This window comes from Nipponia nippon, unplaced genomic scaffold (assembly GCF_047370975.1).
Source record: "Nipponia nippon isolate SJK-2023a ecotype South Korea unplaced genomic scaffold, ASM4737097v1 scaffold_3, whole genome shotgun sequence".
Classification (NCBI taxonomy): domain Eukaryota; kingdom Metazoa; phylum Chordata; class Aves; order Pelecaniformes; family Threskiornithidae; genus Nipponia; species Nipponia nippon.
The window spans coordinates 80,162,127-80,182,167 of record NW_028262347.1 but is presented as its reverse complement, the minus strand read 5'-3'; the positions used below and the strand labels follow the sequence as shown (position 1 = coordinate 80,182,167).

Genomic DNA, 20,041 nt, shown 5'->3' with positions numbered 1-20,041 from the left:
ACATTGGCCACTCATTTTAATTTTTTTTTTTTTTTTTTTTTACTTGTAACTACTGCTCCAAGCAGCACAAACCTGGCTTACTACATTTAGTTTAGCAAGGGGGACAAAAACGCCAAACCGCCCCTAAAAGTGCCGGGAGATAAATCACAGCCCATTACATCAGCCAAGCAGCAAGCCCTGCTGATAAGGAACACCTGCTAGCTCTGCTCTGGGGGAGATCAAGATCACTGCTCTTGAATCTCCACGCTGGGGGTATTAATTGTAACTTCATTTTACCACACTGCTTAATTTTTATTCCCCCCCGAGCGATACTCGAATATTACAGCCCGCTCCCCCCAGTTTTGTTTCTAATTCAATCGGCGGGGCAGCGCGGAGGCGATAAACGTTTAAACGCCAGCGCGACCCGCGGCTGGCTGAGCGCCGGGCCCCGGGAAGGGCTGAGGGGCCGCCGCGGCCCGGCCCGGCCCGGCCCCCTTCGCCTCGGAGGTGCCAGCGCGCCCCTCCGGAGAGCGGGCGGGCCGGCGGGCAGCGCTGGGGGCAGGGGGAAGGAGCCGGTGGCCCCGCAGGGCCCCGCGCTGCCCGGCCGAGCCCCAGCCGCCTTCACCTGGCGGAGGAGCGCCCGCCGCCTTTGTGCCGCTGCCGCCGCCGCTTCTGCTCGGTGGCAGAAAGTAGTCCCGTCCCTCCCGGTCCGGTTTTACTCCGCGGGCCGCATCGCAGCGGCGGAGGGGGTGAAGGACGGCAAGTAGTCCCGCTGGAATGCGACAGCGGCGGCCGCCCCCCGCCGCCTCCCCTCACCCTGCCCGCAGGCGGGCACCTCGGGGGGCCGCCGCCACCCCGCCCACCCTCTCCCCAGCCAGCGGCGCGGCCCGGCCCCGCCACGAACGCCGCCGGGCTTTTGTCAGCCGCGGGGCGGCCGGGCGTGTGTGTGAGCCCGCCCGTGTGCGAGCGGCTGCGCGCGCGGCCGCCCCCGCCCCTCCGCCCGCCCGCTCCCTCCCTCCCTCCCTCCCTGACGGGAGCGGTGCCGGGGGGGCGGGCGCTGCTCCGGGAGCCGGGAGCGGGGAGCTGTCCGGGCGCGGCGCGGGGAGGCGGAGGCGAGGCCGGGCCGGGGGAGGAGGAGGAGGAGGAGGAGGAGGAGGAGGAGGAGGGCGACTGTATCCCTGCGCCTGTGCGCGCCCGGCGGAGGCGGAGGCCGGGCGAGCGAGCGAGCGAGCGAAGGAGGGGTGGATGGGGGAACGGCTGCGGTGAGGCGGCGGCCGGCATGGAGGGCAGCGCCCGCTCCCGCGGTGGCGCGGCGGGGCAAGTGGCCTGCTAGGGACCGGCGAGGGGGGAATCTCCGCGGCCGCCCTTCCCCGCCTTCCCCCCACCCTCCCCCGCCACCTCCCCCGCCCGCCTGGAAGCATGAACTGGCAGCGGAGGTGCTGCTCCTCGCCGCCGCCTCCCCGCCGGTGAGAGCGAGGAGGGAAGGAAGATGGGGGCCGTCCTGCGCAGCCTACTTGCCTGCAGTTTTTGTTCCCTGATGAGAGGTGAGCGGGGCGGCGGCGGCGGCGGGGGGCAGGGGGAAAAGTTGGAGGGTTGGTGGCGAGGGGCCATGTTTGGGCGTGCGGGAGGGGAGAGGCCTGGCTGCCGGCGGGGCGCGGGGCCCGCCGCGGGGGCAGCGCTCTCGCCCCGCCGCCGCCACGGCCTCCCCGGCTCCCCAACAACTTCCCCGCCGCCCCGAGCTGCGCTTGGGAGCAGCCCGCCCTGCCAGCGGCCACCGGCTGCTTCTCTCGCCGCCCCATTGTTGTTTTCAAGTTTGTTTTTTAAAAAAAAACAAACCAAACAAAACCAAGCCCCCAAAATCAGCGCGCCCCCCCCCCCCCCCCCATCTCTCTCCGCACCCCGCAGCCGGCCGGGGGCGGCAGGCAGCGCTCGGGCCAGCAGCTCGGCCGCGGCAGTGTCAGGCTGATACCGCTGTTACCATCGCCAGGCTCCTCTCGTTTCCCCCCCTTCGCCCCGAGAGTGGGGTTTTATCCTGCCGGGTGCGGCGGGGAGCGCGGAGCCTCACGTATTCAGCGGGGGGGGGCGGGTGCGGGGTGTGGAAAGTGCCCGGGAACTGGTGTTTTCAGCAAAAGCCTCCTCGCAGCGAAGTGAGCGTGCGGAGTTGGCGAGAGGAGGAATGAATGCTCCTTTCAGCTGTGCTGGCTCTGCGCTGGGACTTGGGAGAAGTTTGTGTTTCACTGCTGAACTGCCACGGATGTTCATACAGCTTTAAATCAGCAGTCGAGTGCCTTACAAGGGGGTGTCGCTTAAAGTGGCTGAGAATTTTTATTCCGCTTCCTCTCTGCAACAAAATTTCTTGTCTTATAGACCACCATTGGTAAGAAAATCGAGGATTTTTTTTTATTATTGTTTTTAATGCTGTAAACTCAACTACAATAACTATTTCTCTGTGTTCAGTCTTTCTGGGAAGAAATCACCTGTGGTGTTTGCATCCATCATTTCGCCATTCACTGGTATTTTTTCATACTAGATGGGTGAAGAGGTTAATTGCTAACAGTTAATCAACCACACTTCAATTTAGAAAATTCATCAACGCTAGTGTGTTTTGATGAAAGCTAGAGTAGAGGTGGTTTAGGTTGAAGTAACTGCACAGTCTCCAGTTGCTCAGTACTCTGGAAAACAAAAATTTTCCTCTCCTCCATACCCTTTTTTTTTTTTTTCCCCTATGCATCTGTTTGCCATATTGTATCCTGTTTGCAAAGATACAAATATACTTATTTAAGTGGACTGTGTAACATTTTGTACTCCTATTGTGGCAGTTAAACCCCAATTTTCAAAAGTTAAGTTGGGTCTGGAGTATAGAGAGAAACTGTTTCCTGATTAGTTCATTTTGTTAAGCAACGATCATACCTGTTCTTAAGAAACCATTCATTTGGCTCTAACTTGCTGTTCAACCTAGTTCAAATGACAGCACGGAAATTGCTGTCATATGTAACGTCACATAATATTGTCACTGTAATTTCTTCAAATCTCGAAATAGTGACATCCTTTTGCAAATTTTTGTATACTTGATGATGCTTGATAAGACACTTTGAAAGAAACATTCAGTTTATAAACCATCTGGACTGTCATTTCTTTTCTCATCTTTGTCTATTGCCAAGGACATTTGTATCCGAACAGCATTTTTTCTTCTGTGTTCATGGTGTCCTGCTGTTTGATCACCTACCTGAAGTTGTAATCTTCTGTTTGTGACACAACAGTAATTTTCCTACTGGCTAATTGTTACCTTAGGTAGAGATAAACAGCAGGAACAGCTGAACTCTGAAGAAACAAAAATCAAATTTTAATGCACGCGTCCTCCCTAATAAACAACATCTATGCAAGTAGAATTGGTTTGAATAAGATGTGTTGAGTTCAGAAGAGGTGTCAGCAGTTCCTTAATGAGGCAGAGGCAGCGCCAGCATGAGTATGAATAAGTATATACATGAAAGTAGAGGTGAAGTTATGAAGTTCACTATTTGGTTTGTGAATTCAGTGCTGTGAAGGATGCCAAGCTGACAGGGCTGGAGACTGAAGCTCAGAAAATGTAATAGTGTGTATTCGTGGACTGCAGCATCCTCTCAGCTTACAGAACTAGCCTCCCTGTTCTCGTTGACTTAAAAAAAGCAAATGGTCAGAGGTTTACAACAACTGAACTGTGATCGTTAGTCTGAGGAAACTATGGTAGACTCATTTACCAATCTGGAAAGGAATAAAATTGGTAACCTGGAAGCGCAGTGCCCTGTAAACTAATAAGGACTTGAAGAAGTACCAGGCCAGAAATGGATGCACAAGGCAAGGCACCTGTCTTTCAAAGTCATCCAAGGACTGCGATAAGTCAGATCCTACTGACATTTTCAGGGCAGGTATTTGGATTTCTAAGAGGCAGAAGGTTACTGTCATGACAGCTTGCTGTGGAGGTTCTCTGGTTTGGGGTTGGTTTTTTGGGTTGCTTTTGTTTGTTGGTTTTTTTTTTTCATATTCTGGCTGATGGAAGAGGGAGTCACTTTCCTGGAACCTCTTGACCCTTGTCACAGTCCAGTCTCTGTTGTTCTCTCTCAGCCCCTGGTTTGATTTGGGGGATTAGGCTTCCTCCTCTCTGACCATCAGCAGTGCTTCTTGAAGCCGCTCCCTGAGGGTACGTATGGAGGAGCGAGTTAGAGTTGCTTCATTGCAGCTTTGCTGTATTCTTCATGACAGCTGAAAAAAAACCCAATCAGGGTCTTGTTAGGTAATTGACAGTTGCAAAGAGGGAATAGCAGTGGCATCACATCTGTCGGGGAGCTACAGATAAGCGTGAAACTCAGGTTTCAACTTTTTAATAAGTGATAAAGAGAGAGTTCTTCCTCCGCAAGCATTCATGGCTTACTTGTCTTCCAGAAATAACTCTCCAGTCAGCATGCAATTGCTTTTTTGTTTAGGTTTAAAACCCTGATCATGCAGCCAGTGCATAAAGCTCTTGTTTGAATAGGAATCTTATAAATGATGTTCATGCAGACATACTGAATGTTGCAGGCCTCTGTGCTTAAGGTCAGTTAGTGAAGACATAAAAATGCCTGTTTGGTAACAGGCATTTTAAAACTACTGCTTCCCTCTTATGCATTCAGAATAGGGTTTGTTTTAATTTGTTGTTACTGGTTTAATATTGTTACTGTTTTAATTGTTTTTAATCTATTACTTGCTTTTGATAAACAAATCATCTTTGCTTTTTTGGTATCTTTTTAGATAGACTTGTTTGCGCGTAGGTTAGAACAGCTTAATACTCAAGACTTGCTAAGTTGTGACTGGAGGTGTTTGCATGTATTTTTCTATTAGAAGTCAGAGAAGTGGACAAGGAATAGGCTTTTTACTTCTGAATTACTCAGGTTGGAGATGAAGTGTGGCATGTCCAGCTGGAGCTATGTTTTTGCCTTCGGGCAAAGGGTCTCTTCACCTAGGACTGTACAATACTTAAGTTTTGACAGTGAGACTTTGAAATACCTTTTTTTTTTTTTTTTTGTAATCATCATGGTCTATTTCTTCACCTAAGCTTGAATCGACTGTATTCTAGTCATGTTTTTTCATTGTATGATTCCTCAGAAATCAGTGTGCCTTTGTCTGCTGTGATTTCCAATGCATTTTCCTCTTTCATCTCTCCATAGAACAGTCTAAAATTAGTGTGATCTAAGGTGTTACAAAATCCACTGTTACTTTAATAGTTTTTGCAGTTGCATCTCTGTGATATAGTACACTTATCATCAGATTGCTTTAGCTTTTCTTTAAAACTGAAAAATTAGAACTTAGCAAGTTTGATGGAATTTTTTGCTGTATCTTGGAGATAAGGGGAAGTAGCATTTTTGGCAAGGTGTACTGAAGATATGGGGAAGTTCTGGGTATATGGGTGAAGCTGTGTATATGTGGTCAGAGGTGTATGCAGGTGGTGGGCTTCTTGTTTTTATAAAGATTTTTATAAAGATTTATATGAAGATACTCGGATGAAAAGCTGAAAGCTTTGTTCATGTTTCACACCAGTACTGGTTAGAGGGGCGTTAACCATCTTCATGTTTCCTTTTTCCCTAGTGAATTGATTACATCTCCATTACCTGAGTTCTAGGTAAGGAATTTGACTAGAAGATGTAGAATGGGTAGAGGGGTTTTTTTTCAGGAAGATAGGTGAAGTTCTGGAGCATAGGAACCTTTTAAACTCTCTGTCTTTGGTAGCTGGAGAAATCTGATTCCTTTGGACATCTGTAATCCACCTTTATGATGATGTCGCATCTCAAAAATGCCAGCTTCAAAAATATCTGCTGCAGTGCACGTAATATGGGATTTACTTTTTAGTTCAAATCAAGCAGAGCAAAGATTTTTTTTTTTTTTTTTTTTTTTTTTCCCTTCTGAGGGAGCGGGGTAGAAACAGGTCTCGTCTTTCGCCATTCATCTCCTCTGGCAGTCAGTCTGCAGACTTAAACACTATATTCTTTGTCCCCAGCATATTTAATGTCACTAATTTCCTATGAAATGCTAAATACTTGGATTGCTTTGCTGGTGGCTTCTTCAGAAGAGTCCACTTCCTTGTACTATAGGAAGGGGTATGTGTTACTGTTGAGTGGCACCAGAAATGCAGTTGTTACTAAAGCTTTGTTGCATGCTCCTGCTTCTGGCTGAGCCGGTGGCTCTGCCGTGCCTGGGAGCGTGCCCAACTCCTCTCCCAGTTCTGCTGGGGAGCCCTCATGCTTCAGCCAGCTCACCTGAGAAGGATTTGGTTAGTAAACTACCCATGGCTGGTGAAATTCTTTGCTGCCACCCACTTCTTTGATGGCATGTGAGGGCTGTTTGTACTTTGAAGGCAGTTGTCGCCGGTGAAGCAGAATTTACATTGGTAAGGAATGTCCCACAGATGGACTTCTACCAGTAAGTGATATAAGTTGCTTAGAAAGACGTGGGAGAATGCAGCTGCCTTGCAGACTTCAGGGATGGTCTGTTCATGTTCATATAAAGCAGTTGGCATTGCTCGCTTAAAAGTTGAGCCCTTGAACCTAAACACTACAGCTCACCAAGGGTGACTGTTGGCATGAGGTTTAGGATGAGCATGCAGTGAGTACTTCTGCTTCTTCTGTGCCGAGTGCTTTGTAGTGATGGCTCTTCTAGAGGGTAATTGCTGTTCAGTGAAATACAGTCTCTAATAACAACTTTTATTTTTTCAACTTATACCTCACTTGTGTAGTTTCAGAGTATACCACTTGCAGAGTTACCGAATGCGCAGCGCTCTCAACAAAGAAGCTGTGTCGTTCTTTGGTGGTAATTGTCCAAGGCTTGGAAGGAAAGCATTGCAACTCTAATGGATTGTACATAAATGCTGGGTATTGACACCCTAAATATTAAGTAACTTTTTCCTATTTATGTATTTGGCAGGCAAGCTGACATAGAGAGCCTTCATTATCTCTCTAGATATTCTTGTAGTTTATAAATATTTATGGCAAGAGATTCACAGTGTGAACAGGCTTGATATATGCTCCACATGGACAGAACTTGGTCTGAACAGTGATGGTGTTTGCAAGTAGAAACGAGCTTGTCGTTTCTCCTTTTCCTGATATTCTGCTGTGAGACAGTTATGAAAATAGGGTGCATTTTTTGTCTCCTGGTGACTATCTTGCTACAGACCTTTCTATTTCAATGTAATTGGCACAGTCCCCTACCAGTTTTGAAAGGGAGTCAAACCTACCAGCCTATGATAGAACGAGAATACTGTAATACCTTTTCCCATCTGATTTATAATACAGTTTTAAGAGCTTACCATTCAAAGTGTACGTTAAAAGAAGTGATGGTTTAGTTAGTGATACTTTGTTTCCTTTGCAAAATGTTATAAACTATTTGGAGAAAGAAGCATGTCAGTTTAAAAGATGGAATGCTTTCTGAGCGTCATTATTTATACAGAGAGAACAATAAGAAAATGTTTTTAATATAAACAGACATGGAAAATGGCAACATTCGTACGGTTTTTTTTAGTATCTTGTTACAGGATCACATTACCTAAATAGAATTACTCCCTCGTGATATAATCAATGTGGCAGAAATCGGATTATAGTTTTAATTCTGTTTATGAGGGCCATGTGTGAGCTCTTGATGTCAGATTTGAAAAGTAATCATATTTGAGACAGAAAATCTTAATCAACTAGCTGTATAATTTTGCTTAACCAAAAATCGTTTGTTTTCCTTCTCTATGATACTGAAATGTAATTTTCTCCTTTATATTTTTCTTCTTACTCTTCCCTGCCTTCCCCCACACCCCTCTGATCTGTTCCTGGAGGAAAAATGTAGTTCGTATGTTTTTGGGGTTTTGGGGGGTTTTGTTTGTTTGGGGTTTTTGTTTGTTTGTTTGTTTGTTTTAAACTGTTTATGCCTCCAGAACTCCTCAACTATAAGCATTCTCCTTTGTCCATTGTCAAAGAGTTTAGGCTTCCGGAAGGTGGCCGATGTGTTTACTTGAATTCTGGAAGTTAAAAGTATGTGGAAGGTAACAGAAACATCAGGTGTCATAGTGTTTCAGATGTTTTTTCCTTTGTTGTTCTGTCAAAGCAGTGAATAAAACTCTTGCTTGTACAAATAGTATTAGTGTTCATTAAAATATTAGCACTTTGGAAATCCCAGAATCCTCTTGTCCACATGTGGATTAATAGAGTAGGAATATTAAGAATAATAGAAGAGTAGGAATTTGTAAATCTTGTTGTGACTCTTACTATGTCCATTTGGAAAATGCACTGGTGTTCTAGTAACTCAGAAACTTAACTGAGGCTCAACAGTTAGCCTTTACCCTGTAGGTAATGGTAAAATTCATAAGTAAAATAATTCCAAGTTGAGTGGTTTTGTGTTTATGGGTTTGTTTTTCTTTTGGATTACCAGAAATGAGTCATAGTCAATATGAAAAAGACCAGATTGTTCACCTTTTTCAAGGGGCCCTGCATGTGTGTGTGATTTGTGTTTGGTTTGTTTTGTTTTTTTTTTTTTCATGTGTTGCTACATCTAATGTAAGCCTGTTGATTTGACATTAATAGTGCTGGGATGTAAGTATTTTTGAAAGTTAAAAAATAAAATAAATCACACAGGTCCAACTGTGTTTCCAAAAAAATCAAATGTGCAATAATTTTCAAAATTCTTGACATTTGTGCACATCTTTCCTTATCGTTTAAAAACAGTCCCTAGCTGTTCATTTGAACTGGAATTGCTATTTATTATATTCATCTGTAGTAAACTTAATAGTCTTAAGAATTTGACTGTTTAAAGTGTAATTTTGGTTTGAGAACTTTTTGTCTTTTGGCTGATGGAAAGTTGTTTTAAACTTGCACTGTGAGTATTTTCTTTCAGTTCTCTTATAAAATTACTTTCTAGTTCAGTGTGAATCCTTCATGTTTTTGCAAAATTGTTGATACTGTCTTGTCTGAAGAAAGTATTTTACCTGCATGAGGAACAAAATCTGTTAAATTGTTTTACTAGTTGGAGGTATGGCTTATTTTATTCTCAATATTTGTTTACAATGGACAAAGATGCCATTCGCCAAGCTCCGTCTGGAAAGTGTGCCACAAAGAAATCATTGGATAGCTGATACGTTCTTCGTTGAAGAATTGCAGAGAAGTGGGGATGGAAATGTGATAAGCCTTTGAGACAGTGCTGCTGCTCCCCCCACCCCCTCTGCCCCAGATTGGTCCCACTATTGTGTCCCAGCTGAGGGCTGTCACTTACTTTTGTGGTATACTTGTCAGTGCTGGCAAGTTTTTCTGTTTTATGGGTCATTCTGTCCTCCAGCTGGAGTCTGTTGTGCTAAATTCTATGCTCATGCTTTACAGCAATTTCCTGATAGTGCTTCAAAAATCTAAACAAACAAAAAAACCCAACCACAAAACAGAATAAATAAATTAAAAAGCTGTTTTCTTTTTCACCTGATGAGACAAACTGGCGGACCTAAGAAATATTTTTTAAATACTAGACATGCCAGCTCGGATAAATTGCTGAAAGTCATTTAAGGGTAGCTCAGTGCCTATGAACTTCTTGTCAATGTGGAAAAAAGCTTTGTTAGTTTGAAGGTAAACCAGTGTGCTGCTGCTGCTCAGGGTGTGGATTTTTTTGGTCCGCACGGAACTATTAACAATCTGGGTGAAACCCCTTGGCTGGGACTATTCCCGCACGGTGTCTGCCAGTATAGCTAGGATCCTCCAGCTATGGAGGCAAGTGGTGATTGAGGGCAAATGCTCCCAGGCCACTCTTGACTGGATGGGCACCCCCAAACACGGGTGCTCTCCAGGCTGGAGCGGCTCATGAACTGCGATTGCTCCAGTGCAGCAAAAAACTTTGGAGCATTCCCGTCTCAGCTTGCCAGGGTGTGCAAGGTGCATCTTGCAGCCTTTAGCCTTCCTAGATGTTGGGAAATGGGCTGCCTCTGTCACAGCATCGCAATGTTGTGTCTTGGTCCTCTAATTCAGTGGAAGGACTTAAGCAACACACAGTCTTTCAACAGCTTCATGAGGGATATGATAGAGGCTTTTGGTTTGTTTTCTTACTGTTAGAAGCTCTGTAGGAAATTATGACGCCAGAAGGTGTGAAGGGTAGTGTTTTGTTTCAGTGTGATCAGGTCACCTTATCTGTCATCATATGGCTTCAAGTTTGGATTGCAAAATAGCATCCCTATTCAGATGTGGGACTCTAATTGGTGCAGTATAGCAAAACAAGATTTCTTTTTCCGCATGAGCAAAGGTGTGTACTCGGGAGAACTGTCAGAAACATACCTTGCAGACAGGAGATGCTTTGCAGCAGTCTACGTGCATACTAACTTTTTCATTAAAAAGATTGTGTCGATTTAAGCATGGGTGTTTCCAGTAGAACTAGGGAAGTATTGCCAATGTGCGTGGAACTGGTATGACTTCATCTGCAGCGCTGTGTGTTATTCTGACAACTGTTTGAGACACTGGGAGAGTGTTGAAGGAAGGTTATGAGGACACCTGAGGAAATGGAAAGTGTAGTGTTGAGTTCTGCAGACGTTAATATGAATCATGGTGCTACTTGGTCACACAGCCCTTTGAGCCTTCCTGCTTTCCAGAGTCTGCTGCTGGCCCAGGGAAGTGTCCTGTGCTGCCACCAGGTCACCTTTTTTTCTTCCCACTTTGTGGCTTCCTCTTACAAGCTGCAGGGTAATGGAAGAAGGTGTTAGTGTTATATGGCAAAGCAGCTGCAAGCAGATGCCTGACCAGGGAGCACAGCTCTCTGCTCATCCTAGGCTGTTGTCAGCTGGGTAGATTCAGCATATTAAGTTATGAAGATGTCAACTGCCAGTCAAAGTGGTGTGTTTTATCCCCATGAGAGTGCAATGGAAAGAGCTTCAGAGTAGGAGAGTCAATGTTACGGAAAGATGAGCCGACTCACTTTCTCCGTGCTGAGACAGTGGATCAGTGTGAGTGTGCTACCTGACTTGGAGAAGAGACATGCTGTGATAACCTAGAAATCATCAGCTGCTGGCTCTATGGCTCCGTTGCCAACAGAATGGTTTGATGGGCGACGTCTGCCGTTCAGAAAGTTATTTGCCTGTGATATGCTGGAGTATTTGGTGTACTTCAGCCATGTCTGCTTTTGCTATACTCTGCCAGGTCTGTTAACTTTTTATGCCTGGACCTGGTATTTCTATCCTTCCCTGTACTCTGTTTTTTCCCTCCTCTCATTCTCTTGCCTCCATCTGTCTAGCTCTTTAGTAAGAGAATTTTTTTCCCCATTATTCAGCAGGCTGAAGGATGACTTTCTGCCTTTGTACCAGCTAGTCTTGCAGGATGTCTTGGTCTCCACAGCTCTTATCTGGCCAAAGGCCGGCAAAACTAACAGTAGAGGCTTGGTGCAGAACCCAAGTGCCATTGTTGTTTGGAAATATAAACCAACTCTGAATAAGTTTATTGAGGCTGGGTCCCTGCTTTTTGCATAAGTTTATCTTAATTTGCAACTTGCTTCTTTTCTGACTTGATACAAGTCTCTCAGGCTTTTATTCGTCAGCTGTCCATGACAAGACTAAATCCCTACAAACATGGCATTCATTTACATTTTTCTAAAGACTGACGAAGTCTCAAGTTCTTATTGCAGCGCTACCTCTGCTCCCACGTGAGGGGCAGGAACCAAAAGTTTTCTGCTGGTTTAGCTCCCTGCATTGTCTCGCTGTGGACGAGTGCTAGCGCCAACGCAAAAGAGAGGTTGGGAACTGACAACTGAAAGTGGAGCTGGGGAGAAAGGATGTGGCTGCAGTCGCATCTTGAGCAGATCTAGGAGGCTGCCAGTGAAAGGGGGGAGAGCTGCTCCCCCTTCCAACTCCCTGCTGCTTGCCTTATGTTAGTTTTGGAGTTTGCTGGACCACTTCTTGAGTCGATTCAACTTGCTAACCCAGTCAAACCTTTCGCTGATGTAATGATTTGAATCAGCTTGGGGAGGGGCCCTTAACTAAGTGAGGGGGGAGAACAGCATTGCTGGGGGTTGGGAATGAGAAAAAAGGGTTTGGGGGAAATGAGATGATGCTAATTGCTTTAACCAGGCGAAATTCCACATCAGTGAAAGAGAATGAGCATGTTGAAGGTACCCACTGACCTCGTGGCACCCAGAGGAGTCATGGACCATTGAAAGTGGAAAGGGAGCAAGCGGGAACTTGTGGAAAAGGCCTCTGGACTAGTTAAAGAAAAGTGGGACAAATTCTGACAGCTTAAAGTAGCCACTTAAACATTAAAAAAATTGAAAAACATTTTTAGCTGGTGAAATGATCTTCTTATGTTGGTTCATCACTTTGCATCCTGTGGGTTGCAGCATTTTTAAGCCTGTATCAGATGTTCACAAATCAGATGTACAAAGCAAGACTTAAGTAAACAAGTGTTAGGGAAACTAGACTTAAGTATCTTGGGGAATAGCAACTTCCAGTATGTTAGGGAGAGAGACAAGAGCTGTAGCCAAGAGAAATATTTGGTACAAGAATTGAAGTTTGGTGGTTAGGAGAAGGACGCTGATGTAGAATTCTAGTTGTAAAGGTAGGGCAAGAAAGGCAGTGGCTGGATTTTAATATTAAATGTGGTAAGCCTGGGGAAGGTGTTATGTGAATATTGGAGTTAAGAAGCAGTTAGGCTCAGTGACCCACTGTTGGCAGCAGGTTTTTATGATTTAAATTAATTTTGTTGCAGTTCAAATGTGTTAAACTTTAGTTTTTGTAACCTTTGTGTTCTCTTAAGCAAATTTTTGTTCCTGCTGGCAGATACAAAAAAAGCTTATTTTATAACTAAGCATAAGTTTTACTCTGTATTTGGGTACTTTAATTAGAAGAATAAGCTGCGTGTAGACCTCTCAGGTGATAGAGGACATGGTAATATTCACTACTGTTTCAGTTGTTGATTTCCAAGATGGGTGTTTCTTCTTTTACTTTTAAAAATGTGTACTTCTCTTCAATGTATTATAGTTTGTTGCAGTTAAAATATGTATTTATATGATGTCTACAGAAAGGGAAATAGAAACATATATGAAGGCTTCAGGTTTGACTACTTAAAAAAATAATCTGAGGTGTATCTTTGCCCCATTATAACTTAAACTGTGAAACCGTTGCCTAGCTTTCAAAGGAGTTTTGGACTTCTTCCCTTAGGCTATTAGTATAGTTCATAACTGCATTGTTCAAGAAAGCCATCTTTTCAGTGTCCTGTGCTTCTTTAAAATTGAGTTATATGGGGTAAGATGGGATCTTCTGCCACAATTTTCCTTTTAGCATTGCTGTTTGAGTCAACTAAGTGGCAAAGTACTAGGTACTAATGCTGCCAACTTCAGTAATTGGTTTTTATTGGATATTGAAGCCTTCGTGTTTTCTGGGAAGGGCTGGAGGGGGTGGAGGAACAAACCTGTTTTTTATTATTTTGGTGATGCATGCTTCATTCCTGAATGTTGCAACAAATTGGAAAGCTTAATATCCTCATCTGCCAGCCCTGCGGAATGTGTTACAAGTTGCGGCTTTGAATCAATCTGCATGAAACTACACATCCTAAGCATAGCTGTGTTTCTTCTGAGCCATCATTCAAATAACTTGTATCATCCATGAAAAGGACATTTTCTCCAGTCCTTCCTCAGCCAGATCTGAGCTCCAGCAAGGAGGAATAACCTATGCAATGCAGTTGTGTTAGGCTCAGCAGTGCCTTCAGGCCTCCGTGATTACACTTGACATGCCTGGTGTTCCAATTCAGTGCATGCTGTGTGCACGGGTACTCTTGCTCCGTGTTGCACGTAATAATGGAACCTGTACTTATTTGTGCGTGGATTTACCTTTTTTCAAATACTGGGCATGCCATCTTATTAGAGAGAGCTCTGCCAGTTGGCCGCACACTTTCCTGTGGTGCACTAGATGACATTGAGCTGGCTATTAACTAGATTTTTCAGGTTACAATTGTATGCAGGCTTTAAAAAGTAGAGGGTTTTATTGCATATCTATTTTTTTACCACTTTCAGTTTATTGAATACTTTTTTCTGAAAAATGCAGTCGTCATAAACAACCCGCACTTCAAGAAACTGTACTGTAATTAATTTCAAATCTTTAGGGGTGGGAAGTTAGGCAAGGAAGGGAAGGAGATAGCAAAGCAAGGTAATAAACCTACTTAATATAAAGATTCTGCTTTCTAATTTAAAGAAGTCTACCCCTTCTCCATGGAAATATGATCTCTAAACTGAATGTTTTGCTGCACAATAAAAACTTGCTTTCTGGAGGGGGGGAATACAAGTTTAGCATTATTAAAAAAAACAAAGCTTCTCTCCTCCCCCATTTGGTAACTTTCTATCTAAAGATTGTCATAAATCAATTTATATTCAGTGTTTTGAAAACTAGGATGACAGCCTAAACAATTTAGGTTTGTTGTTTTGTTTTGTTTTAAAAAAAAAAAGGAAGAAAGTAAAAAGCTTCCAAACATACATAGCAGAACTTGTTTTTTGGAGGTAGATTAAGGAACTTCTTAGTTCCTTCAGCTTCTCTCCATACACATGTGGCAGTGTCTTTGATAGTTTTGTGATAATGAGGGAAGTAGCCTGATCTTGGAAACTAGCTTTTGAATTTTCTGAAGCATGTGTTACTATTTCTAATTTCAGTGTGAGTTTCTCGTATAAGGAACTGTATCTTTTCTGGCAGTGTAGCCTTTCACATTATTCAACCATGCACATCTTTGGTTCTATAAATGTAAGCCTTTCGGTTAGGACATGTATCCCGCTAGAAGTTTAAAGTGCCCACCTGTGCTGATGAATAAATCCGCAAGATTTTTGTTATATTTGTGTGGTGACAGGTAGAGGAGCATTTAGTATGCCAATCATAGTATGTATCTAAATGCTGCTGTACAGCTCTGTTGCTACAGTGCCTGACGAAACACAGGGAAAGCTAGAAATGTTTTCTGACAGTGGGTTTAAAAGGATGTGATTGTCTGCTTTATACAATTGTAGTATTTTTCTTAACCTTTTGGTGAAGTAGGAATGAGGCTGGAATTTTCATGTTATTATATATAGCTTATGGGTAACGACAATTAAACAGGCATATTACATTTAAGAAACTACTTATCATTAGTCATCTTGGGTGTTGTGTATGAAAAATACACAGACCATGCAAACTGATAGAGTAAGCAAATAAAGCATATAAAATAAAGGCTTTGTGTTAAACAATTAAACAGGAGTGGTAGAGCTGAGTTTGAAAGAGCTCAGTGTTGTCCATTCCTGTACATTTATTTTTCTCCCTACCTCCTCATACCAGTGTCAACACTCTAAAACAACATTCATCTCATGCTGTGCAATGAATTTTGTATTTGTATGTATGATATGTAAAATGTCTGAGATATATAATTTTGGAGAGTATCAACACACAGGTGCCTTTGATAGCTTGACATGAATTATGCTTTTATAGAAGTGGGGTGCATATTACTAAATTCTAATGAAAAAAAAGAATCTTTGCTCAGGTGGGCCAGCACTGAGTGCATAGAAAACTGCTTTACCCTTGTCTTTCAGACTCTTATTTAAGCATCCTTCTCTACAGAACAGTGTCATTTGGACACTTCAAACCTCCTTTTTCTTTGTTCTCTTCCTTTTTCTTTAATCTTATTTTAATAATGCACAGCCCAGAATAATGAGCTGCCCATTACGAAGTTCCCATCTTGAGTTGTAGCACTGCTGAAAGGCTTTGAGTCGGTGCTTTATAGTCAAACTTCAAAATGTCCCCCCACCGTTTTTTTTATTTTTTAAAAAATTCTTAAATTAGTAGTTATGGCCTGATGCACCATCATAGTGCAAGTTATACTTAATGTGAGTGGTGTTAATGCATCTGTCTGTCCCCCCCTCCCCTTTATTTCTCTTATTTAAAGCTGCCCCACTGTTGCTGTATGCGAACCGACGTGATCTGCGACTGGTGGATGCTGCAAACGGGAAGGAGAACGCCACGGTGATTGTGGGTGGCTTAGAGGACGCAGCAGCAGTGGACTTCGTGTTTGTAAAGGGGTTGATATACTGGAGTGATGTAAGTGAAGAAGCCATTAAACGAACAGAATTCAATAAATCTGGGAGTGTACAAAATGTGGTCATTTCTGGACTTCTGTCACCTGATGGGCTGGCATGTGACTGGCTGGGAGAGAAATTATACTGGACAGATTCTGAAACAAATAGAATTGAAGTTTCTAATTTAGACGGATCACTGAGAAAAGTTTTGTTTTGGCAAGAATTGGATCAACCCAGAGCAATTGCCTTAGATCCTGCAAGAGGGTAAGTCTTTGTTAAAACAAAATAATTACAAATATTAAAATTACTGCTACTTCTTGTTTGTTGAGTGACGTTAAATAAGCGATGGTACTGTTATCGAAGTTGTCCTAAGTAATTTTGCATTATTTGCTTCTCTTTCTATCAGTGTGATTTGAAAACAATTTGCGCTTCTGAAATTGTATTCATATTGGTTTGTGAACAATTGGGAGTCATCAGACATTTTAAAAAGTACTAGAAACTTATTTTGGCAGTAGTGTAGATGATGAACGGAACTGGAGAAGTTCTAATGTAAAATCTGATATAATCTGCTTGAAAGGCCATCAGCTGCCTGTGGATGGGCTTTGCCTCTGCAGTGTCAAGTAGCAGAGTTTTTTGGTGCTTTGTTCATTGTTGATATTTACGCTTTATTGAAACAGCAGAAGAAATGAGAGAAATCAATACACTATTAATAACAATTTGAGACATGTTTTAGCACTTAACCAGAAGATTTACAGAAGGCTTCCTCTCCCCACCTTCAGGGAACTTTTGTTTTAAAAAGTCCTGTGATTTGGCTTAGCCCATTCTCGAGCAGGTTTAATTATTCTCAGCTCTCACTTCAGTCCCTGGATGTGACTTACAGTATAATCTTTTTGTTCTGTTCTTGGGACAAAGCTGTGCTTGCCAGAAATGCTAAATTCAGTGGTGTCTTTGGTGATGTTATGTAAAAGGCTAGCTTGAGGTTACCCTGTAGGTGGTCATCTGTGATAAAGAGACTGTTCTCCTGAAGTGAAAGACTAATGGAATATCCTTGATGCAGTGTAATCTTTTGATAGTTTTTTTTCTCTGTAGTATGGATCATATTTATACTATCTTTTTTTTTTCCTGAACAAGCGAGAAAATTAATCTATTGTACTGCCATTTCACATATTTTTTTTTTCAGTCAACTTTTTGGGAGTAGAAATCGATCCATTGTTTCTTTGGAAAGATGAGGGCTGTTTTAGCTGTTTGCAGCTTCTTTACATTATAATTTGTTGAACTTGCGTGTTTGGGTCTTTTCCTCTGAAAGAAGAAAGTCTCTCTGTAAAACATGGCTTCTTTCCTGAACTTCATTGAAATACCATATCTTGAATATTTTCTTCCACAGTTTCAATAGGCCTTTGACAATATATAAAGAGGAAAGATGTTTCTTTTGCATTACCTATATTTCCAGCTTTGGAAATATAAAAAGTATGGATTTATGCTTTTCCTATCTCTTTACAACTTATAAATTGGTGCCAATCATAGCATTAGTTTTATTTTATTAGATTCTAAAACCATTTAAGAACGCAAGAAAAGATGTAACACTTATGACCCTTCCACCCACCATCCCAAAATTGAGAGAGAAAAGGGAGGAAAAACACAATCAAAGTGGTTTTGATTTGGCTTGTAGCCAGAGAGACATTCTCATTAGTTAGGAATGACGCACTGTTGACAAGCCAGTTGGGCTTTTTTGGAAGCGTATTTGTATTTTCTGAATATGCACAGTAATATGCTCAGTGATCAAAACTAGATGATTGGGTACTTTTGCACTCTTTCATAATACTTTACACAAAGAGGAAACTACAAGAAGAAAAATGAAATAGATCAAAGGTAAAGTGAACTCATAACTTTTTCCATACTGATGATCTGTTAAAGCAGTAGGGGTAAACACTTCAATATGCCTAGATTTAAAACAAAACAAAACAACTCAAACAAAAAACCCAAACATCAACCCCCTCTTCCCTAAACTAAACAAAAATCCACAACCAAAACAAAAAAAACCCTCCAACAACTGTAATTGAAGGACCAAATATTTTTTTTTCTTCTAAATCTTTGTAGACATCACTTTCTAAGTTGTTATACAAAGGGTATGTTTTAGGAAGGTAACACAGTAATATATCCACTGTCTGTCTTACCATATTGCAGTTGCAAAAATTGCAATTCTCTTACACACTTTTATGACAGAAAACCGCTCAGCTTTTAATAAATCTGGTTACGTTTCAGACCTTCCTCCAAAGCTTGAAACATAGGTGGAAGGGTGGCATCAGCACAGGCATATAAATAAAATAATAAAAAAGAAAATCCCCAAACTGTTCTTGTATGCATGCTTCTTTCACTAATATTTACATTTTTTTAGCTCTGTAAATGTCTCTTGGTTTCACACTGTTGCCTGGCAGACAGTGGTAGGAATAAGCCATAAAAGGATCTAAGAACAGTTAATAAAATCTGGAACTTGGAAAAGCAAAACCCCTGTCATTTTCCATCAGTCTAATCCGTCTCCTGTTATGCTGAGTTGATGGTTATTCCAGATACAGTTTTATAAACTCCTGCAATTCATTGAAAGTAATGATTTAGCAGCAGAATTTACACTAAGGTCATCATTACCCACAAGTTCAATTTTTCATTAAAGTTTATTTGTCAAATGTGGTTGATCTAAAGTAGGATACATCAAGTATTTCACGATCAAGTTGATTCAAATACCAAACTACTTGTCTGTTCTGTGCTTGTGTGTACAGGTATATTTATTACATGTATCTATCTTACGGAAAACATGAGAATGCCTACTTTGAAATGAAATGTTAAGAAGAATATAAGCTAGCACAAGTATGTAGTCATGAATAATGCATTTTCTACTACATGGCAGTGTCCCATGTAGAAAAAAATTAAATGTTTCACCAACACTCTGGTCTTCTTAGCAACCTGTCTGTTGTAGGATACTCAACGGTCATTCTCAGAAGGTCACTACTCAGTGCTGTTGTGATAGATTGGAGGAATATGATTGGACTCTTTCAGAGCATGTTACAGCAACAGTAGTGGCAATTTAAGAATAACTGGTTTGGGTAGCCTTTGCTACCGCTGCCAAAACCATCTGTTAATTGTGTGTGAGGCTATATGTATAACTGAGATGCTGGAGTAAAAGTTAGACTTGGTTCCCACGTCTGTTATCAATGATGAGAAATACAATACGTTTACTAATGGAAAATATTTCTCAGTTGGTAGCTGAAACACAGCAGCCACGTCTGATTTTTACTCTGGTATTTTTGTCTAGGAAGCCATCAGAATCTAAAATGTCTAGACTCCTCTTACTGGCCATCTCCTACTGGCTATTTTGAGGTTTCAGCTTCTCATTTCTCAGGTTCATACACTACAACTTACTTTACTTTTTTCTATTTTAGTTGTCTTGATACTCAGTAAAATATTGTGTGTGTTCCAGGAGAGAGGAGAAGGGATCTCAGATAAAAAGGAAGGGAATAGGGTGCTTTTTCAGCCTTCTTTTGAAGTGAGCTGGGAGGGAGTTCAGGGCAGTTTCACGAAGGCTTCTTGGTCCTAGTCGTCCTTTCTGAAACTGTTTATTCCTGACCTGTGTTAAACATGAGACCCTCTTAATAAGATCAGCAGCTGGGAATAACACATACTCTGACACTTTAATATTGACTTTTTGCCAGGGGAAGATCAGGTGTTAGACCACCAAGTGCAGGAGAGCACCAGATTTAGGAACTGCTCACATGAAAGTTGAGCCAGTGGAAAAGAGGTTTTTCTGCTTCAGCACTCTAGATGGAAAAAAAAAAAACAAATGGCATATTATTCAGATTCTTGAGCAAGTACTGCTTGAAAATGCAGTATTGTATATTTGTACTGCTCTTTTATTGTTTTTTTTTTGTTTAATGTGTACAGCCCTTTTGTCTGCAGGGAAAAGACTTCATAATCATTGTTCAGTTCCCCAAAAATTACCCTTTAGACAACCTGATCAGCTTTCTTCTGAAGAAGCACTATCAAAATG

The 20,041-nt window shown here is 42.2% G+C and overlaps 1 protein-coding gene across 3 annotated transcripts in view; it reads left to right on the top strand.

Moving 5' to 3' along the window:
- The first annotated feature begins 1,155 nt into the window (after nt 1-1,155).
- Nucleotides 1,156-20,041, top strand: part of LRP6 (LDL receptor related protein 6) — a 128,679-nt gene continuing 109,793 nt past the window's right edge. For all 3 annotated transcript variants that reach the window (XM_087766679.1, XM_087766680.1, XM_087766678.1), the window contains exons 1-2: nt 1,156-1,523; nt 15,873-16,266. In XM_087766679.1, the coding sequence (XP_087622805.1) occupies nt 1,469-1,523; nt 15,873-16,266 (449 nt within the window). In that variant the 5' untranslated portion in view covers nt 1,156-1,468. The remainder of the gene's footprint in view (nt 1,524-15,872; nt 16,267-20,041) is intronic.